The 24,395-nt window shown below is 36.2% G+C and overlaps 1 protein-coding gene and 1 pseudogene across 1 annotated transcript; one reads left to right on the top strand and one right to left on the bottom strand.

Moving 5' to 3' along the window:
• Positions 1–58: 58 nt before the first annotated feature.
• On the bottom strand, positions 59–10,144 carry LOC120157634 (annotated as a pseudogene).
• A 12,685-nt stretch (positions 10,145–22,829) lies between these two features.
• Positions 22,830–24,079, top strand: LOC120157505 (transcription repressor MYB6-like). Its single transcript, XM_039168605.1, has 3 exons — positions 22,830–23,207; positions 23,293–23,422; positions 23,512–24,079. Exons 1-3 carry the CDS (start codon positions 23,075–23,077, stop codon positions 24,062–24,064), a joined length of 816 nt encoding a protein of 271 aa, XP_039024536.1. The 5' UTR covers positions 22,830–23,074; the 3' UTR covers positions 24,065–24,079.
• The last annotated feature ends 316 nt before the right edge of the window (positions 24,080–24,395 follow it).

The raw sequence follows: 24,395 nt of genomic DNA, 5'->3' as shown, positions 1-24,395 counted from the left end.
CAACAAAAAAGGTAATTCTGACATTGGAAATCTTCCCTAAACCATAAAGAGAAAAACAGTCTAAAGGACAATTTTATTTTGATGGTGAAGTCCTAAACTCTAGACGCATTACTACTGCAACAATCATCAAAAAGCTGACAACGATTCCAACAAGAAGAGCCCTATCAACAATATCCCAGCCGCCTGGGGTCCAATTCTGCCTGTTCTTTAGCCCTGAGTCAATTTCATTCTCCACCTTTTCACGCTCATGGTTCCTTCGCTTCCTTAGTAACCAGTGAATCGGATTTTTGCTAACTCGATTTTCCATCGAACTATCATTCTTGGAAACTGCATATTCTTCCAATCTAATCTGTCCTCCACAAAAGTCTGGTCCACAAGTGCGTGGTTCTGGCTCCATAGAACATGCACAACTCTCATACTGGTTGGATCAAGGGAGCAGTTTCTCCCTAGTAACATTCTCCGGATCCATTTTCACATTTACTTGAGTGAGGGTCTCAATGACTTCCCCAAACACTGACCATCTACCCACGGATGTTATCTTCACCATAGCTGAAGTGCCCAAAATACTTTCAGGAGCAATTATGAGAACCTGCACATATCCCTTTGTACGGCCAACCTTGGGACAATGAAGAAAATACAATACGTTAGCACACACTTGATAAAGCTTTTCAATAAAGTGACAAGTTCTAACTAGAATGTCCAATAAAAGGTTGAAGAATAAAGTGACTTCAAACACCATAAAGCAAACACAAGCTAGATATTAGATGGCACTGAAAATTGCATTTAGATAAATTCTGGGCACATGACATGGCAAGTACCATATCAGTAGACCATGAATGGGTTTTAAACAAAGAAATTGAACAACTAGCTGCAAAGAGAAGATTGACAAGACTTGCAGACTTTCAAAATAAGTAAAAAGAATGTACCACATACTGAACTGGCTTGCTAGGGGCAGTTCGTTTCAAACTAAAAAAAGAGGAAGAAATCAAGTTCATTAGAGAGCAAGACACCAGGACAGTAAACACATTAATATGTCATCGCAAAGCAGCCCAACAGCAGGGTTTTAGTCCACAAACATCGGAGAATAAATCTAGTTTAAGCTGAAACCTAGTTTCCTAACTAGGGCCACAACACGGGATGAAAAAGTATACGAAAGTGCAAAAGTGTGTTTTATCAGTAGCAAATAGTCATACCAAATGAATACCATCAGTTGCAATTTCAGTAATCCAAATTCTTTCAACTCTGCCTTCCATTCCATTGTACGGTGTAAAGGCTTCAAAAACAGAAGTTAATTCACGGCTCCGATTCTTCACTATAGTACTTGGGACCTTTTTCATCCTTGCAGCAGGAGTTCCTAGTTTAGAAAGATCATGCATATGAACTTCTCAGCTTAGCACACAAGGAGCAAACAAATGAACAGTCTTAACATTGGCCAAGCAAAATATCAAGCAGAGTTTGTTCAACAGATAAGGTTTGAATTATTAAGTCCAGTGATGTCTTATTTTATTTTTCAGAGAAAAAGAAGTTCAATGGTGTCATAATCTCTCTCAACTTTTGGGGGTTCATGCATTAAGATTATAGCGACAAATATACCATTTCTAACATGGATTTATCAGAATCAAGTATAGCTAATAAATATAAAATCTTATTAGCACAGATAAATAAGGGCCAATCATTTGTTTAGCTCTATACTACAGAAGTTATCATTCTGTCACAATTATTTTTGCATCCCATATGTCAATTTATTAACCTTAAATCAGTATGTACCACCTAATTTTTATTCCTAGCAATTGGATGATTTACAATCAATATCTACCAAAAGAAAACGCTTATAGAATGATGTACTTGTTTATTTTCAAAAGTTCTAACCTTTGCAGTTTCATAAGTTACATTTTTCTTACTAAAGGCATGCTGCCTCCTCGACATAAGGTTTTTCTATTTCAGTGTTAAATGTAAGGATGATTGTACAAAAGAATAGGTAGTCGGTGGAGAGGCCCAATTTTAATAAGACCAAAGGAAACCTAATACTTAACAGATGTGACACAAACCTACACATGGACAACCTCACCAGGGGTCATCATCCTCCCACCCATGAGATTAAGTAGGAAGAACATAACAATGTTAAGCCTCTAACCTAAAACCAATTGGCAATAGTTGAAGGGCGTTGGACTTTCCTCTTCTACTTATTTTCCCTCGATTGTTCTCCATTTCCACAAACAGAATGGGTAAACTGGTTGAATTTGGGAATTACAGCTCATATGGTTGGAGTTGGGATGTGCAGTTTAGAAGAAATTTAAACGACTGGGAAGTAGAAGAGTGGGTTAACTTGATGAATGCTATCTCCTCTGTTTCTCTATCTACGGAGTTATGTGATGGGGTGATTTGGAAAGGTACTGGAGATGGAGTATATACTGTTAAATCTGGCACTAAGATTTGTTCAACCATTATTTCGGATTCGGAAGAGGTATATTTCTGGAAGAAGATTATTTGGAGGGGCCAGATTCCACCTAGAGTGGAGTCTTTTATGTGGCAGGTGGTGTTAGGGAAGCTGGCTGTTAGGTTTGAACTTGTTAAAAGGGGAATTCAAGGAATTGTAGACATTAGGTGCCCTCTTTGTAAGAGAGAGGTGGAGTCTCCATCGCACTTGTTTTTCACGTGTTCGGTGGTGTGGATGATTTGGAACAAATTTCTTAATTTCTGGAAGATTAAGTCCGTTTTGCATTTTATTGCGAAAAAGTTCCTACTTGCTTGGGCTGAGTTGAAGTCTTCTTCTACAATTTGGTCTTTTATTCCTGGGGCAGTTATTTGGACTACTTGGAAAGTAAGGAATCTCATTGTGTTTGAAGGGGGAAAGCTGGATTTGGCTGAATATTTTTTCCTAGCAAGGTTTAGACTAGCTTCTTGGTTCCTTGCTAAGTACAAAGAGGTGTCTATTCCTAAGGATTCTCTTATTTCAGACCCTTCATTAGGGGATTTGTGCTCTCTTTATCCTAATCGGCTTGTATCTATATTTCCTTGGTCTCCTCCTCCTCAAGGTTTTGTAAAGTTAAATGTTGATGCAGCTACTACAAGAGATTGGAAGAAGAGTGGGATAGGAAATGTTCTAAAGGACTCCTCGGGTTCGACTTTAAGTTCTTTCAAGGAATCTGCCGGTCCGGGAGCTCCAACTTTTATGGAATTAAAAGCTATTCAAAAGGGTCTAATGTTCTATGCGAATTTACGAGACAGGAAGGGTCGTCTGATTATTGAAAGCGACAGCAAAGTTGCGGTAGACTGGATTAAGAAAGAGGATCTAGTTCCTGATGTTTATGCGTTTTTGATAAAAGATATTGTTCATAGGCTTAATGTTTTAGAAGGTGTTGTAAGATGGGTTAATAGGTCAGCCAATCTAGAGGTTGATGCCTTAGCTAAAGAAGGAATTGGCTGATTCTATTCTAGTCTTATATTTCGGGTGTTTTATGGTTGTTTCAAGTTTATTTGGTTGGTGGGGTGTATGATGGTTGTATCTTATGTAATTTTATGGTTCAATAAAATCCTAAGACGCTCTTTTCTTTCTTCCACTGATTAAGGAGTTCATAAAACTCCATTAATCAAGAAGGGGGTTTTTAACGAGGCATGAAATTCTTATAAAAAAAAAAGTAAGACCAAAGGAAACCTAATACATAACAGATGGAATAAATCCACTAAACAGAAATCACGAAATTCAAACAGTCGGCATGGAGACCAGAAAACATTTTAAAAAATAAACAGGCCCTGGCAATCTGTTTTTTTTTTTTCACCTTCTATCCTTGTAGCTACTGGAGGGAATAATAGTCATGGACACAATTTTTTTCCAATTTTAAATTATTCACCAAGGATTTGTTTAAGTATCCTAGTAAACAAAAGAAGCTGCCTAAAGACATCGTAACATAGCCTAATGATTGCTACAATAGTACAAGCCCTTAAATGGATGCTTAAGTAGACGTGTATGAAAATCCAGGAAATCAAAAGCTCCAATCGATAATTAGTATGGAACATAACAAAATGTGCCTTGCATATGGCCTCATATTGATAATTAGTACACAAAAGAAAGATAATTTTTTAGTAAAATAAAGCCAACAAGAGAGACAAAATAGTAGAAAATTATATCAAAGAAATTTCAGCAATAACAAATGCCATACCAGGTCTAGGATAGAACTGCGATATATGAACTTGCGGAAGCTTGTATTCCCTGATAAGATTTACTGTTTGAGAAAAATCTTCATCAGTTTCACCTGAAATGACACAAAAATGATTACAATTGAATAAAAAACCATTAAACCAAGTCCTTATGCAGCTTATTAAGAGTAAATGTTCTCATATGATAATATTTGTGATGGAACGTTTCTCCCATTGGCCTGACTTGGGAGACTTTTTAGCCAATTTGGGCTGAGCATTGAAACTTCCCTAAGCCTATTGGAATGGAGTAGATCATTTCATGGGCTAGCTGCCCACCCATGCCACAAGCTTCATCCTTTTTCAAGTAAGATATTAAATTGCAAGCCCGAGCTCAAGTGATTCATTAAATGGACGATTCAATTTAGTTTAATTTAAATTTAACTATTAATATAGTGTGTTTTTGTACTATTTTAACAATAAAATTTTCATGAGTTGTCAGGATTAACTCTCCAATGTTAGTGATCACATGAAGTCTAGGCCATGGGAACCTCTAGCTCGTAGTTCTTGTAAAATAAATTATTTTAATATTAATATATTTCAATTTTGAAGACTGAAACCAAACAAATAACAATAGTTGTTCGAGAAACTAAAAACTTTTGCTGGCCTGGTTCTGAGCTCGTGCTTAAATCCTTGCTCAGCCCCGCCCAAAGAAGGCCAGGGTTTCTGACCTGGGCAGTCAGACAATCCCAACGACAACCGTATCCTGAAGAATTCCAATTAGTAGAAAACTGTTGTTTGTTCCAAACGGATGACAAATGTTGAGAACCTGTTAATTTTCAAAAATAATTCTATATTCTCCTTCCGCCTTTATTCTAGGATTGAAAATGAAATAAAGTACCAATAAATTACTGCAGTTGTAAACCTTTTTTCCTAATATGCTGCGGAAAAAAGAGGTACCTAATTTTAATTTATCTATGTTCCATAAAACTAGAAAATGGGATCTGACAGACCAGTTGAACCGGGAACAAGCAGATTGTCCTATCAATTTACTACATAAACAGCAAACTGATTTTTTTTTTTTTGGTAATTGATGATATTTGAACCTATAAGCTCTTAATTTTATATCAAATACCATATTATTAAGTCAAATGCATAATTTTATTAATTATTTACCACATTTAACATTTTTTAACATCAAAATCATTTTTAAATACTTAATTTTCCTTTAAAGTAAACCAACAAGTTTTGCAGGTTGAACCAATTGTATCAATAACTGGAAGCATTTGTAGTTTGACCTCCGGTCCAATTGTTTTTAATATTGCTTTCTGTATTTAGTTCTTTACCTTGTTTAAAACCCGATATAGATATCGATAAACATTTTCCAAAAAAAGAAAATCGCCTCAGTGACCAAAAATGCCTTATAATATACGATTTTAATCAAATTTTTTTGGATTTGCCAAAATGACCAACAAAATCGCAATGCGAAACAAAAATCGCAACGCGATTTAGAAAATCGCAATGTTGAAAAGAAAATCACAACGGTCAAAAGAAAATCGCAACGCGATCTTCCAAGAATCGCAATGCGATTCAAAGAATTGCAACGCGATTGAGAAAATCGCAACGCGATTCCAGGAATCGCAATGCGATTGAGAAAATCGCAACGCGATTCCAAGAATCGCAAAACGGCAAAAGAAAATCTCAAAAGCAGTAGAGTTGTTCGTATTGCATTTGTTTCTTAAGAATTTTCTCTAAAAAGATAGTATCCGCGCGGACGTGTCGAAGACACGTATTACCACGACCACGACCACGACCACGACCACGACCACGACCACGACCACGACCACGACCACGACCACGACCACGACCACGACCACGACCACGACCACGACCACGACCACGACCCGAGACGAGACGGCGGCGGCGGCGGAGCGCGAGAGTCCCCCTTGTTCTCTTTCACTCAACAAGGAAATGAGAAATTCAAACCTTAAATACACTTCCCAATAGTGTTTCCAATACTATGTGGGATTGAACATTACCAACAATCTTCACATGTCAACCTATTTTGCTAAGAGCTTGAGTGTGACTATAAGAGAGATTAGTTCATTTGGTATGCCAAAATTGTTTTGTTTAGTGAAAAAGGGTGGGTTGCCGTATACAAATATAATTTCTACCCGGTTATGCATACATGTGGATTTATACACAACAATTCTACATTCAAGACTCTCCTCATAGCTGATCAATTTCTTGTAGATTTTTTGTTGCTTTGTGATATTGGAGATAAAGTTACAAGTTATGATTTTAAATTCTCTACTGGATGGAACTGGAAGCATAGTTCAAGTTTATTACAAGGTCCAAAGTTCCACCAAAGGTTGCAGGGACATCATTTCACGACAAATAAAAGCAATTTACTTGGCTTATGGTTTATTAGTTACACTTCTTCAAATGAACTAATCTCCAACAATTTTAGTGAATGGCACAATCAAATTAAGCACACAAAATAGGTTGACATGTGAAGGTTGTTGGTAATGTTCAATCCCACATAGTATTGGAAACACTATTGGGAAGTGTATTTAAGGCTTGGATTTCTCATTTCCTTGTTGAGTGAAAGAGAACAAGGGGGACTCTCGCGCGCCGCCGCCGCCGCCGTCTCGTCTCGGGTCGTGGTCGTGGTCGTGGTCGTGGTAATACGTGTCTTCGACACGTCTGCGCGGATATTATCTTTTTAGAGAAAATTTTTAAGAAACAAATGCAATACGAACAACTCTACTGCTTTTGAGATTTTCTTTTGCCGTTTTGCGATTCTTGGAATCGCATTGCGATTTTCTCAATCGCGTTGCGATTTTCTCAATCGCGTTGCGATTTTCTCAATCGCGTTGCGATTCTTCGAATCGCATTGCGATTCTTTGGCTCGCATTGCGATTCTTTGGATCGCATTGCGATTCTTTGGATCGCATTGCGATTCTTTGGATCGCATTGCAATTCTTTGGATCGCATTGCGATTCTTGGAAGATCGCGTTGCGATTTTCTTTCGACCGTTGCGATTTTCTTTTCAACGTTGCGATTTTCTAAATCGCGTTGCGTCTTTGGATCGCATTGCGATTCTTTGGATCGCATTGCGATTCTTGGAAGATCGCGTTGCGATTTTCTTTCGACCGTTGCGATTTTCTTTTCAACGTTGCGATTTTCTAAATCGCATTGCGATTTTGATATCGCGTTGCGATTTTGTTGGTCATTTTGGCAAATCCAAAAAAAATTGATTAAAATCGTATATTATAAGACATTTTTTGTCACTGAGGCGATTTTCTCTTCCAAAAATAGAAGCGTCTTAGATAAAGCCAAATATATATGTGCATCAAGGGTGATAGAGAAAATGAGACAACTTATTTGTTTTAGTCACTAAATAACAACTCAAAGCCATGATCAAGATAAAAACATGTTATATGATCACTTTTTGGACTTACAGTCAAGACAGAATCACTGCCAGATTGAACTGGAACGTGAAGAAAGGAGTATACACAAGGATGACGCAAAACATGTGCTATATCTTTCAGATGCTCCAAAATAAAAGGAGGATTAGTCATTCCAATTCGTAGCATTGTGCTCCCATCAGGAGGAAGTTCCGCAACATGGCATTCAACAAAATTGGTAGATTAACCCCAATGTCACGACGTACAAGATCACATGAACTATAAGGACAATTTCTATAGATATGTATTCATATATATGTATATAGAGGCAACTGTTAATCTTTATAAATATATGCATGCATTTGGGGACTTCAACAATATTTTCAACTATAGACACTGCAGGAACAAAACTCTTAAATCTAAGTGTCTTAGGCATCACGGGAAACTAGAATACCATATGCTCCAGTATCTTCACTACTCAACCATATCTCCTTGACCCCATCAGCTATAACAGTTTTGACACGCTCTACCTGCATTCCGGAGTTTATTAAAAACAGAACCAAAAAGTAATAACGATGTTGTAGTCAAGCAGCATAACTTACAAGACTGTCAACAGTGTAGCTCCCCAAGTGACCACGAGCATGCTTTGTCTTACAATAAGTGCAAGCACCTAAACAACCAGCATTAAAGGGAAGAATCTCAACAAACTTGTTCTTTCTAACCTGATATCATATAAAACAAATATAAGTTAAATCAATCTTCACGAGTAAAAAGATTACCATCTTTGAGCTAATTTGAGATTATCTATACTTTTCATCAATCTTTCACTTCAGCATGACTGACCCATACAAGCTGAAGAATATTTTAAAAAATTAATATCCATAGACACCCTTAGAAAATTTGGGATTATATGGCCTTATTTAAAAGTTACTGGTATCTGGGTATATTATATTTCCTTAGTAAAGAAAGCAATACGTAGAGGAATATATATTGAGGTCATGAGAACCTGATATTTTGATGATTTCATAACTGTTAAAACCATGATACATATGAACTCATCTCTAGTACTAAAAGAACATTAAAGAGAATAATGTGAGAGCAAGCAATCAAGAGAAAGATAATAACAAATTAATTAATTCAGGGGTTGAAGCCTTACGTATTTATTAGCCAAAGGTCTCTTCCTCAGGGTTGTCAGATATTGCATAACCAAATGATGAAAGCTGACCAGCCATATATTCACTGTCAATCTGACAAGTGGTCAAAGTATCAGATAGCAAAATCAAATTGGATTTTACACTCAGAATGATATGTGAACATGAATGAGATGGATTACACCTTTATTCTTTTTTTGCAAACAGAATGTCAAGGTTTCAACCATAGATCAAGTTTGACATGTAATCAATACGATTAGTCTCTCTAGCATAAAAGATTTTGAATTAGCATAGATAACATGGCAATATTACAATACTTCCTCCTCATATTCAACGACTTTCAAGTGTTGACCTCCTCCGCTTGACAACATTTAATCCATTGATTCAACCAAAACAGTGTAAATCACAAAGCAATCACATGAAGACTCAAAAGTATCAAAATTAAAATGATAGAAATAATGTAGTTCCACAATGAACCTATTTTACCTGGATTTGGGTAAGGGAGTCTTCTACGAATAAGTATATGGGCATGCTTCTTTTAAATTTTTCCACATCATTGGAAGATCAAACCCCATACTTTATAGTCAAATATATGTTGATGAGCATTTGATTTGAGAATGAGCATCAGATACAAGTATGTAAACGGCATGCTCTTTTATATTTTCTAAGTTTTCTTTTCATATAATTGGAGGGTCAACCTTCATAAAATGTCGAATACACAAATATCAAGTACGGTTACTTTAGGAAAAATGAAAAGCCCAAGAAAATTAGGTCATGACTAGTTATTGAAGAAAATATATGCAAATTCACAAGACATTAGAGCAGGGCAAGGGAACAATTATTTCAAGCTTTTAGCATCCATGAATTCCAACCATATCGAATGGATAAGCATGGAAGACAGAAGCTCTTGGTGAATCTAAGTATTTGAAGGAACAAAAACAAAGACCTAAAAAGAATTTAGTAATATTTACAACAATATAAATAGTAATGAAGTTCATTGAGTAAAGCACTGATTTTGGGTCTTACTTATCTTAAAACCACCCATTAAGCTAATCACTAAACTAAAACATCAAAAAAATAAAAATAAACTTGGCTGGTTATGTGAGCACCCAAAAGTCTTGACATAAATAGTCTGCAAAAAGGAATTTAAAAAAATAATGAAGACAAAATTAAAAATTGATAACTATAATTACATTAGGAAGTAGGAATGGACCTGAGTGCCAGGGATTCTGAGAGGGTCATTCAATGGAGAAATCTTGCTGGGTTTGGCTTTGTTCTTCTTAACAGCATTCAAAGGTAACCTCAACCCAGGCGGAGCTCCGCCGCTGCCGACCAACAAATCCTCTATGTCTTCCATTGCCTTAGCTCGTTTCTTTCGACCTGAGGGGAAACTGCAACAGAGAAAAATAAGCGAACCACACCTCTCTCTCTCTCTCTCCCCCCCCCCCTTCTGTTCCGCAAAAAATAAACTTTGGGTTCACTAATTGAGCTTTGCTTGTTATTTTGGGCTCTGGATCCGTTCAAATATTGGACGTGTCATTCCGAGAATATTAAAACTCAATGCAAGTCGAAAGGATGGTAAATTATTAGGCGTTTTTTTCGAAAAATCACCGGTGATCGGTATATTTATCGATCTAACATCGATCAGATTATATTTTCTAATCTAACACTCGTAATAATAAAGTGCGCCCCTTGTCTCGCGCTATATGCTGATTTGACGTCACGTGGGGTATAGCGCGCCCCCTGTACCGCGCTATACGCTGACATGGGTTACACATGTGTATAGTGCGCCCCCTGGTCCGCGCTACACGCCACGTAAGGGTATAGCGCGGATCAGGGGCCGTGCTATACCTGGTTATCTGACACGTGGGGTATAACGCGGTACAGGGGGTGCGCTATACCTTTAATTACCCACCCGTTCGCACTCCAATCCTCCCTATAAATACTCTCATCCTCAATTACTTTCATCACACCAAATTCTCTCAAATTTTCTCAATTTCTCTCAAATACTCTCTCTGTTTATGGTATATTTTTATAATATTTTTAATGTTATGTATTTAATTTATTTAAGTATTTTACTTTATTTAATATTTTACTAATATAATTTTTTTGCAGATATATAATGGAAGATAGTCTACTTCGCTCGAATGGAAATCATATATCTCGACACTTTGCTAATACGGTAACATTTTAATGTTTTAATTTAATTTAAATTATTAGTAATAACTAGTTGATTTATTTAATGCATGATTATTAGATTAAGAATTAATTTTTGTAATTATTTATTTATAGAAGAAGGACCGTGTATTAGATCCTTTTATTAGGAATCTTAAGTTAGTGATACCTAACCGTGTCTTGCCGTATTTAGTAGAGGCTAGATTTGGTTACATAGATAGATATCAGGGTCACTGTAAGATAGAACCAGACCTTATTTCTGCCTTAGTAGAGCGGTGGAGGCCGGAGACCCACATATTCCATCTTTCGTGTGGAGAGTGCACGATCACGCTTGAGGATGTTTCTATGCACCTGGGGCTTCCGGTGGATGGAGATCTGATATAAGGGATAGCTTTCGGTTATTGGACTACTTTGTGCTGGGATAATCTAGGACGTGTCCCGGAAAATTTTATCGGAGGTAGGATACCATTAAATTGGTTAGATGCCAATTTTCGGGAGTTGAGCGTAGACACCTCTGAGGATAAGGTTAAGATGTATGCACGGGCATGCATATTGCAGTTGATAGGAGGGTTGATGATGCCAGACAAATCGCGTAACCTAGTTCACTGCATGTGGTTGCGACATCTTAGCGACTTTCGTCTCGTCGGATCATTCAGTTGGGGCTCGGGAGTTTTGGCTTTGTTGTACAGGGAGATGTGTGGAGCCACTGACTACAGGCGTAATGCTATCGGCGGATGTCTCCTACTGCTGCAGTCTTGGGCATGGTATCGATTGCCCTTTTTATGTCCCGTTGTGAAGAACTCATTCGTATTTCCACTACTTCTGAGGTAATTATAAAACTGATTTTGTATATTAATAATTTTATACAACGTATAATAAATTTTTTTCCTTGAATAGGTGGTCTACTGATAGGAAAAATCATCAGGAACTACCTGATGATTTAGAAAAAATTAGGGTGCTAATCGATCAGAAGGCTGCCATACAGGTATGAATTTTAATGTTTAAAAATCGATTTTAGATTATAGTTATATAATTAGATTATTATTTTGATAAAAATTATATATTATTTGTTTTAGTTTGAATAGGTGTCATATTCTACTGATGATGTGAGGGCGGTGATCCCACCTGAGTTGAGGGGTCCATCAGATATTTGGATGGCGATGGTCCCTCTGATCTGTTATGCGACCGTCAAGTGGCACTCCACTGATCGCGTGCTCTGGCAGTTTGGTTGTTTTCAACCAATTCCGGAAGTACCTAGCAATATGGACGAGTTGCATAGCTTAGATAGACGCGGCAAGATAGATACAGATTGGCTGGTGAGGCATCATGAGTGGGTCGTGTTGTGGGAGGATCGATATCGGCGCCTTCCCGTAGAGAGTCCATTTTTACTGACTTCTTAATGTATGCTGACTGTTATTATGAGTGGTTCAACAATAACGGGAAATCATTTCTGCTTCCCGAGGATGCACGAGGGCAGACCTTTTCGTGACATCGACAGAGACGTGATCCGACACAGCACCATCGTCCCCCGACTCGTGGACGGAGAGCAGGTGCTTCCGGTTCATCCTCAACTGCACCAGCAGGACCTTCATAGCAGCCACCACAGCCATTTATGATGCCACATCCATATATGATGCCGTCATCACCTTTTCATTACCAGATGTCGCCATCGCCTTCACCTAGTTTTATGACCCCGCTGTCGCCGCCGTCACAGATGACCCCTCTTGGAGGCTATTATGAGTCTATGTTTGTAGATCCAACTTGGGGTTCATATGCTAGATATTTGGCGGGTTCAGCCTCATCACCCATGGCCGTAGCACAGACACTTCCTGTACAGTTTTCACACTCAGCGATGTCTGGGTTTTCCCAGTTTTCGCAGGCCGGTGGGATAGTCAGTCATACACCTTCAGGGTCCTTATTTTATGGAGGTGTTTCATCGTCATCAGCTCCTCATCAACCTAATGTATCTGCTCAGGACGACGACGACGATGGTGATGATGATGACAGCGAGGAGTCAGAACCAGTGATACGAAGAAATCCTCCTCGAGACCGACAACCACCGCCCTGCAGAACACATTCGCGTCGCAAGCATCGATATATTTTTTTTATTATATTTGTATTTACTTTATTTTGTTAAATTGTAATTTTTTATTATTTCTCATTTAATACTTACTTTATTTTGTTAAATTTGTTGGACTTTTTTTAATGTATTTCAGTTAATTTTGTTTATTACCATTTAATATCAGTTATTGTAATTTGGTTATCATTTAATACTTATTGTAAGTTTGTTTTATTTAAAATTATATTCAAATATCAATTTGGTTATCATTAACTTGAAGTAAATGCAAATTAAAGTACAAGAATTATTATTTGATAAACAAATACATCATTTCCTCATCAATTGTTACTTGATGACAACAGAAGTGGACATGTTTTTCTCGTGTATCATGGGTTTCTACAATGCCCACATCTTCTGTCTTGTCTAGATCTTTCTCGAATATTCATATCGTAATAAATTCGACTGGATTTTGGACGACCACGCTCCCTCAATAAACTCAGATTTGGTACAATCCGAAGCCAATCTTGAACCTCATCAGGGTCTTTGTCATTACATATGGGGGAAAACTCAAATTCATATACCTTAAAAACTTCAGATAGTAGGTATACGGGATCCACAAAATGGTTATAGTATTGACGTGTGTGCGAGCAAGCTGCTATCACATGAGAGCATGAATACTTCAGAGCTTGAAAAAACCCGCAGTCGCACGTTCTGTCCCTTAGATTTACTCTTAATGATACAGTTTCAATCCCTTGAAGAGGTCGCGGCAACTCTGTGACACGAAACATTTCATGCCTTCTAGAGAAGCTTGTTACAGACATTCCATTTGATGCAGCAATTTTTTTCTGTAGATCTGCAACTAATCTAGAGTGATAGACATGATCGCCTTGCATCCAGGTTTGAGCTTGTCCCCCGAGCTTCGCAAAAAGTGCCCCCAAACAAAAATATATAGTTTTTACCAAAGTCGCTACAGGTAAGTGACGTGCACCCTTTAAGGTTGAATTGATTGCCTCAGCCAAGTTGGTCGTCATGTGTCCATATCGATATCCACCATCATATGCGTTCATCCATATTTCTTTATTGATGAGGTCAATGTAATCGTATCCTTCCTCGTTCTTCGCCCGTAAATCTTGAAGCATTGATTCAAACGTTCGAGGAAGTAGTTCGTAACCTGATCAAAAAATGTATAACTTACTAACTTGCTTTCTTTGTAAAATTAAAATGATCAAAAAATGTATAACTTACTAACTTGCTTTCGCTTACCCATGTGCAAAATTAATTGACGCTCAGCATTCTTCTTGTACCTTCCATGATAGTTCATAGCAATGTGTCGGAGACAATACCTATGTTGGACAAAGGGTGGTTGCCACATTGGACCCAAAGACTCCATTGCTGCTTTGATCCCAGCTCCGCGATCTGAAATGAAACATATGTTTTCCCTCGTGATAACATGTGCACGTAAATTTTGGAGGAAAAAAGCCCAAGAATCTGTATCATCTCCTTCGACAAGAGCAAAAACAACTGGAAGAATGTTGCGATTGCCATCTTGGACAACTGCCAATAATAAAACTTGCTTGTATTTTCTATACAAGAAAGTCCCGTCAATCTGGACCACATGCTTGCAGTATTTGGCAGCATTAACGCACTGTGGGTAACTCCAAGAAACCCGGTAGAATTGGCTTCGATCACGAAGAACTCGATCATTATTGTATACATAGGAGGTTTCAAAGTCCACAATTATCTCAGGATTCAACTTCCGTACTAGCCTAAACCAACCTGGAAGTTCGTTGTAAGATGCATCCCATGCGCCATGAAGTTTTACAATGGCATTTTGTTTTGCCAACCAAGCTTTTTTATAGGAGACAGTGTACCCATACTGCGATTGTATAGCTGAAATCAATACTGCAACATCTATATGAGAGCTTGCTTTTACCATGGGCATGATGGCTTGACATATCATTTTAGAGTCCAAGTTGGGATGATCTTGGTTGACCCCTCCAACACAACATGTGTGAGGACCGTTGTATACTGGTAGTTTCCATATGTTGTTTTTCCCAATGTTTTCAAAACCGAACCGGACATTGAACCGGTGAAGGTACTGGTTCACTGGTTCAATCGGGTTCAACCGCGGTTGAACCGGATTTTATATAAAATAATATTTTTTTTTAATTTTACATAATATTCAAAGCAATATTAATATATATGTAACACTTTTTTTAAGTTTACAATATTAAAAGGTATAAAAATATCACAAGTCATAACATGTATAAATGAAAAAATATAAAATCAAGTGAAACAAAATGATTCAAATCAACTACAACATAATATTTAAGGTAAAACATATTAAATAATAAATATAATTATATAACTATAATCAAAAAAATAAAATTGGGGCTTAAAAAAATTATAACAAATGATGTCATTTGGTTTAATTGTTTTAAAAAAACAATCCCACATGGCTAAGAAACATAGAAGAGTATCCCAAAAGTTTAAAGAGTAAAAATATGAGAACAAAACAATCCCACATGGCTAAGAAACATAGAAGAGCATCCCAACTTACTTCTATAAATAATAGATGTAATTTGACATTCAAAATCATGGAGCCTTTTGGTGAGCACAAAGCGAACTATTCTTTCGCTTCAATTGAGCTCAAATTTTAGGCTTCAATTGAGCTCAAATTTTAGGCTTCAATCGAACTTCTAAATTTTTTTTTTGAGTTCGAGCCTTTTCGATTTCAAGTTTTAATATTATATTTTGAGTTGATAATTTTTAGGTTGTGAGTTTTTGAGTCGAGTTGAGCTTACTTTTAAAGTTTTCGAGCTCGAGTCGAGCTCAACAATACTCGAATTTGACTCGGCTCGTTGAACAAACGACGTCGTTTGGTTTAATTTTTTTAAAGAAAAAAAGTGAACCGGCGGTTCAAATCGGTTTTGCCGGTTTTCAGCCGGTTCACCCCGGTTTTCAACCGGTTCTTCCGGTTCTTTACCGGTTCTGTGCTAATTCGGTTTTGGGAGTTAACCGGACTGGACAGGCCACCGGTTTACGATTCAACCGGTCGAACCGGCCGGTCCGGTCCGGTTTTAATAACATTGGTTTTTCCTCTTCATTTTCGATACGCGAACCATCCAATTGCATCCGTTTTCGCGTCGGGCATAATAGCATACATATTTTTCGGTCGTCGATCGGTTGACTCTGGACTGAACAGAATTACGGATATTGTAATTTTTGATAGCTATCATTGCTTCTTCTTTGCTTGAAAACTCCATGCCTAAAGATAACTCACCATTATTTATTGATGAGTAATATCCATAGTCACTGAGATGAGGCATATCCGCAAATTCTGGCCCGTACATTGCACCATAATCAGCTTCATACATGTGTGCAGGAGGGTCAGTTTGTGTAACACCCTTAACTCATATTTAACCTGAATACAAGTCCGAGGTGTCACATTGACTTTTCAAACTTTGACCCTTATAGAAAATCACGAAAATTTTTAAAACTTTCATTAAAACGAAATACTTTAATTTACATAAGACCATAAAATACAAAATCGATCAGAGTATTCGTAATTAACACTTATTACATGCCCACATTTTATACATAACCAAGTACATACTTTGTCAATTACTTCTGATCTGATCTCTTAGTAGTATTGATGTCCGTGCTACTTCTATTTCCACTTTTCCTGATTCTTTGTACCTACGTGTAAATCACTTACACGCTAAGTCATAGACTTAGTGAGGCAATAAATGAATATGCAACAATAAACTTATGAATGTTCATACTTACCATTGGATCATGACATTTCAAGATGCATGTATCTATTACACGATAACATATATAATCATATAATGCACATACGAAACTTACCTTCTTATATCACTTTCACTTTAATTCGGTATTTCAATTGCATTGCCCATGTATATTATTGAGAATAGAGGTATGTGAGTGCATTGAGGTTGTGCACTAATGCTGTCACCACAACTCGTATCAATTCCCTCATGGGGCACCGAACCTTAGTTCAGTATTCGTCCCAAAGGACCACGATCCAGAGGTCACAATATAAAATGTTCATATGTGCCTTTAAACATATGTAGACTGTTCATATGTGCCTTTAAACATACATAAACTGTTCATATATACCTTTAAACATATGTAAATTGTTCATATGTGCCTTTAAACATATGTAAACTGTTCATATGTGCCTTTAAACATATGTAATCTGTTCATATGTTCCTTTAAACATATGTAAACCCTCGACTCTTGGCATGCCAACTACACCTATAGTTCTCATATCGTATAGTATGAGCATTATTCTTATACCTTTCATATCACTTGTTCTTTCTCTTATGTCACATACCACATGTATGTGTAATTATATATTTCATATCATATCACATGTATCACAAGTTCATACATTCACGTAGATCATGTAGCTCATATCACTTAATTCATATCATGTTCTCATATCACATATCATATCATCATAATTATTATGTATGCATGTTCACAATCAGTGTATTATAAAAATCAACATAAGGATTAGACTTATCACAAGTCTTATTCCATTATACTATACATATAGTATGCACTTACCTTAACTTTGCTTTGATTCGATTCTAATCCTTTGATCATTCCGGAATAAGCTTACTTTTAGTATCTACATAATCACACATGGATCTATATCAGTATTATAACTAATATACTCTAATGGTTCACTCTTTAGACTAAGAGAAAAGTCAATTTCATCTTTTAATGAAGGTATGCATCGATGCACTACTGATGCATCGGTGCATAAAAGGTATTCGATGTAGTAATATTGCTGGGATGCATCGATGCACTCCTTATGCATCGATGCACCAATTGCATTCGATGTTTCATTATTAATGAGATGCATCGATGCACTACTTATGCATCGATGCATGAATTGCATTCGATGTATTTATTTTAAAAGAGTGCATCAATGCACTACCAATGCATCGGTGCACATTCAAACAATTTCTGGGTTTTAACCTTGATGCATCGATGCACTAAGAATGTGCATCGGTGCACTCTACCCAGAATCCTCTTTTTGAACCCGAAAATCATTCATTTTGGATTAAATCCTTCATGTTTAATCCCCTTTTTCATTCTTAACTCTAGTACACATCCTTAAACCAATCTATATTCATGTATTTCATCTTAAACCTCAAAATCCTATCTTCCATATATAATTTAATAATTACATCAAATTTGCAACATGTTTCAAATCCAATTCTATTACTTCATATCTCTTACTTATATTGATAACAAGTCAAATCCAACTTTCAATTCTTGTTATGAACTCTATTCCAATATTTCATTCAAGAACCTCTAATCTTTAATCTTCTCTATCTTCTTTATCTTTTGATCTTAAGATAACTTAAGCTTTCCTTAAGCTTAGTTATCATCTAATGATCAAAACCCAATCTTAAACTTAACAAATAATTAACTAAGTAGAAGACTCACCTTTGAGCTTGGGGATACGGGAAAAGAGGAAGAAGAATGAGAAGTTCTGGAGAAATATCTCCCTATATGCTTATCTCTTAATAAAGAGATAAGATAATTATCTTTTAGATAAAAAGACCATTTTACCCATTAATTCATTCAATAATTACTAAAACTTTTAGGATTTATCTCTAGATAAATCATTAAACTAATCCATTCTTCTATTTTAACCACTAAATTATGAAACTTTACCATTTAGTCACTAACCCATAGTTTGGGATGTTACAGTTTGTGTCACATTTCCTGGAACTTCATCTACATCATCATCATCGAAGTTGAATTGCGGCAATTCTGGGTGAATGAATAGTCCAGTCTCAGCACCATCCGCACCAGGCTCACGAAGCGGTTCTTCTGGTGGAGATGATGGTTCCTCCATGCGCTCCATATTTAGGTCAAAGAACCTACTACTTGCATGTCTTCCCCTTGAACTAGAAGGCATATCAACATTGAGATCGAAAAAGTTCGCAGTCGAATGCCTCCCCGTGGAGCGTAAAGCCATCGTGTTAAATAGAAACTGCACAGATTGTTGCGTCGATGACATCTCCATATTAAGGTCAAAGAAATTTACAGATGAATGTCTTCCCCTTGAACTGGACGTGGTGCTGCCATACGAATTGTTCGTAGACCCACCTCGGTACATATCGTAAGGAGTTGCGGATGAATGTCTCCCCATTATGACATTAAAATCATTACACATTACTGTAGTCGGGCTGTCAACTTGATCAACTTGTTCAGCCAGCCCATAGTGGGAGCTTAATAATTGACATGAACAGCATGCACTTGAACAAAATGTGCATACATCTCAATAGCGGCGTCTGAATAATTACTTTGAGCTTCAACCATCATTTGAACATCATCATTGTTCGAAAGTTCAAACGCTGTATAAGTTAATGGCAACAATGATGTTGGAAATCTGTACTGCAACGACGACATTCTTCTACTACTTCCAACATGAATCTTCCTCGAAATCTTCGTTATCAGCTCCTCAAGAGTTATGTTTCTCTTGAATGATATTTTAACACGCTCATTTGATACGAAAACAACGCCAGTTTCATCTTCTCGAATTTCACCATTATAATAAACAATAGCTGAAAGTCGCGCCATTCTTTGAGTTTAAAAGTGCAGCAATATTATATCTGTAAAAAAAATAACTGAAACAAACCTGATTAAATAAATTATATATGAACAAAATTATAACACAATAAATTTTTTACACATCAACGTAAATAATTTAAATAATATAATATTATATTATTACCTACACCGCAAAACTATTTCGACGTATGCTCCCGCTTTTCAATTTTACAAACATAAAAATTAATTGAAAATATATAGTATAATATTTTTTCAAATAATGATAATAAACAATAAGTATAATTAAAAAATTATAACAAAATTACCTTATAACAAAAAATCGCACGAACTTCTAAATCAAATATGAGAAGATTGCCTGAATTATTACTCGTTGACGGAATTGTTATATTAATTTATAAGTTGAGAGGAGATATGCCAGGAGATGTGAGAAACTTAACCGGCGGATGAGGGTATTTATAACCATATAAGGCGCGGTACCTGCACCGCGCTATATGTAATTATTCATAAAAGATATAGCGCAGACCAGAGATCGCGTTAAATAGAATTTCGGTACGGCGTATAGCGCGGCCCCTGATCCGCGCTATACCCCTACGTGACGTATAGCGCAGATCAGGGGGCGCGCTATACACACGTGTAACCCATGTCAGCGTATAGCACGGTACAAGGGGCACGCTATACCCCACGTGGCGCCAAATCAGCATATAGCGCGGGGCAGGGGGCGCGCTTTACTGCTACGGGTGTTAGATCGGGAAATATAATCTGACCGGTGTTAGATCGGTAAATATACCGATCACCGATGATTTTTTGAGAAAACACCAAATTATTGGGGCTTTACCATAATTATTTTTAGGGTGTTCAAAATTCGGTTTTAACCGAATTAACCGACCAAACCGAATTAATTCGGTCGAAGAACGGTTAATGATTTTTTTAGATATTCGATTAACGGTTAATTCGGTTCGAAATCGATTAATTAACCGAATTAACATTTAAATATAATTATATAACTCAGCCGGCCCAATGCCCCAATCTATTTAAAAGTTAAAACCCATTTAAAACCCAAATGGCCAAATCAATTTTAATTAATTAAAATAATCTAAAAATTAAATGTAAACCTTTCAATCTCATCTTACCAGTGACTCGACTTTTCATCAAACTCTCATTCCCTCTCTCTATTTATCTCTATCTAATCTTAGTTATGCTCTCTCGATTCAGGTTAGCTTCCTAACTTCAAAATTCTAGATATTCTCTTTGATTAGTTTACTTCAACTCTAAAGATTTTAATTACTTGTTTGATTTAAGGTTTGTGATTTGATATCGTTTATGTGTTTGTGATTTTTGCTCTTTTATTTCATTTGTTTAATGTTTCTGGAATTTGCATGATTTTTTCCTATCTATTAGTTATCACTCGAATCATTATTTTAATATAATGTTTGAATCAAATTAATTAGAGATTGTAAACTATTTTTTTAATTTAAAAATATTAAATTTTAAAATTCTAAAAAATTTGATTAATTCAAAAATTAACCGAATTAACGAAAATTTATTCAATTCGATTAATGGTTAAAGAAAAAAAATTCAGTTAATTTGATTAAGAGTATCGGTTCGGTCGGCTACTATTTTAATCGAATGAACACCCTAATTATTTTGCTTTTGCTTCCGCGCTTTTGCTCTCTTTCATCAAATGTTCATCTAAGAACTAGATATAATCACGTGTTAATCTACAAATAAGATGTTCTATTTTACATTTTAATATATATTTAAATTCATAACTTTTTTGGATACGGAAATAATGATTATAAATTAAATTAAGATCCAATCGATTTTTTTAAATATTAAATGAAAATTAGTTTTAATTTTTGTTCTCATGAAATATTATCGAGTCCATTTACTTTGGGACTCTTTAAAATATTAATGAGGCCGAACACCGAGAGCCTTTAAAAATAATAGATACGTACCACCAAATCCAGCCCTCATGCATAGTTTTTAAAATCGGATCGGTTAACGAACCGATCATGTTATCGGTTTATTGGTTTAATCGGTCGAATCGATCTGATCGGTCGGAAGAATCGGACGACGTCATAATTATTTAAAAAAATTAAATAAAAATATCAAAAATATTTAATAAAAAATATTTTTTTATATCACAAGTCATATTCAAAGCAAGTCATAACATATATAAATTAAAAACCATAAAATCAAGTGAAACAAAATGATTCAAATTAACTACAACATAATATTTAAGGTAAAACATATTAAATAATAAATATAATTATATAACTATAATTAAAAAATAAATTTGAGGCTAAAAAAATCATAACAAAATGATATTGTTTGGTTTAATTTTTTTAAAAACAACCTCACATGGCTAAGAAAGATAGAAGAGCATCCCAAAAATCTAAAGAGAAAATATGATAACAAAACAATCACACATGGCTAAGAAACATAGAAGATCATCCCAACTAACTTCTATAAATAATAGATGTAATTTGACATTCAAAATCATGGAGCCTTTTGGTGAGCATTGAGTGAACTATTCTTTTACTTCAATCGAGCTTCTAATTTTTTTTTTGAGTTCAAGCCTTTTCGAGTTCAAGTTTCAATATTATATTTCGAGTTCGAGTTGAACTTGATAATTTTTAGCTCGTGAGTTTGAGTCGAGTTGAGCTTACTTTTAAAGTTTTCAAGTTCGAGTTGAGCTCAACAATACTCGAGTTCGATTTGGCTCGTTTAACAAACGACGTCGTTTGGTTTAATTTTTTTTAAATAAAACAAAATTGGCGGTTTTTTTTTCTCGATTTTTTTCTGATTTTCAGCCGGTCCGGTTTGAACGGTTCAGCGGTTCCGGTTGATTCACTAGTAACGATTCAACCGGTATAGATTGAATCGGATTAAACAACGATTTCCGGTTGAACCGGTTGAACCGACCATTCCGGTCTGGTTTTCAAAACACTACCCATATGCCCCTCCCTAAGTACTCTTAACTAAATCACCTCATTGGTTTCTTAATATTTTAAGGAAATTACAAAATAATACTATTCATAACTTTTTTAATAACACGCATAATTATTTATATTTAAAAATATATATTATTATTTTAATCACTGAAATTCAAATCACCTCATTAATTAAAACACACTTCATGTACACATTATATTAATGAATTACGTACGTTATTACATTTTAAAAATAAAAATAAATGAAGTAGGTATCGATCCGTGATGTTCTTACATTCTATATAATGACAGACAAATATTTTAGAGATGCTACGAGTTGCAATAACAGCAAAACATATACCGTATTCACTCTGGGCCGCCTCTTCCCCCACTGTAATAAAATCCTCTCTTTCTCGGTTGCTTTCCCAAACAGAAAATAGCCTCCCTTTTCTTCGAATCATTATCCCTTACAAACGCCAAAACTAAACACCGCTACCACTTTCTCAGTCTCTTACACACGTACACGTATATACATAGACCAAAGTTGGTGTGTTTGATTTGTTCAAGGGAGGAATTGAACAGGAGATTGGGATGGGAAGGTCACCCTGCTGTGAGAAGGCACATACCAATAAAGGTGCCTGGACCAAAGAGGAAGACCAACGCCTCACTGATTACATCCGTATTCATGGTGAAGGCTGCTGGCGTTCCCTCCCCAAAGCTGCTGGTGCTCCCAATTTCCCCTTCTTTTATTTGTTCTTTTCTCTTTTCAGTCTTGAATTATATATGTATGTATGTATGTATGTATGCAGGGCTGCTTAGGTGTGGCAAGAGTTGCAGATTAAGATGGATTAACTACTTGAGACCTAATCTTAAGAGGGGGAATTTCACTGAACAAGAGGATGATCTTATCATCCAGGTCCACAGTTTACTCGGAAACAAGTTGGTTGCTTCTTTTTTCAAAGGAAACATTTGTGAATCTCTATTTTTTTTTTCGTTTTTGATGGAGATTTGAATATCTGATATGGCAGATGGTCTTTGATAGCGGCAAGATTACCGGGAAGAACAGATAATGAGATCAAGAACTACTGGAACACCCACATCAAAAGGAAGCTTTTAAGCAGAGGAATCGATCCTCAAACTCATCGTCCACTCAATCAAGCCACTACCAATAAAAATACACACACTGAATTGGATTTCAGAAGCGTTTCTGCAAACCCATCTCTGGCTTTCAAATTCAACGAGTTCCAAATTAAGGCGAAGGCGGAACCAGTCGAAGAAGGCAACTCTAGCAGCAGCGGGATGACTACAGACGAAGAGCAACAGCAGCAGGACAAAATTCCAAGCGACGAGCAAGAGTTAGATTTGGAGCTATCAATTGGGGTTTCTCCATTTGGAAGGAAGAACAACTACACAACCGGGGTTTCAACCGCTAACTCGACCGAGTACAAACCACTGTTCGACGACAGGGATCTCGGTTTTCCCGGACAAGCTTCTATCTGTTTGTGTCGCCGGTTGGGGTTACAAACAAGTGAAAACTGTAGCAACTGTCGAAATTCAAATGGGTTGAACAGATGTTGTTAAGTTTCCTGTTCGTCGTAATAAAAATCAAATTTTGTACAAGTATAATAAAGGATCAAACGGATTAATTAGTATAGTATTAGTCTAATTAATCACTTGATGAATTACATTTAATTCTATTACGTGTTGATTTATTTCAACATGCGTGGCTTATCGGATTTTGAAACTTACTACTATCTAATTTATCTTTCATTGATGTAACAGTGAACTAATACTTGCTTATTTTTTAAAGATGAAAATTGAATATAATTATTAGTTTTGATCACTTGAATTAAAATAAATTCTTTTAATACATCACAATTCTGTTTCTTTCGCTCTTTTCGTCATGGGCAAT

The sequence above is a fragment of the Hibiscus syriacus genome, unplaced genomic scaffold, assembly GCF_006381635.1.
Source record: "Hibiscus syriacus cultivar Baekdansim isolate YM2019G1 unplaced genomic scaffold, ASM638163v2 tig00111273_pilon, whole genome shotgun sequence".
Lineage (NCBI taxonomy): Eukaryota > Viridiplantae > Streptophyta > Magnoliopsida > Malvales > Malvaceae > Hibiscus > Hibiscus syriacus.
Note: the sequence above shows the minus strand (reverse complement) of the source record. Positions and strands in the feature narration are given on the sequence as shown.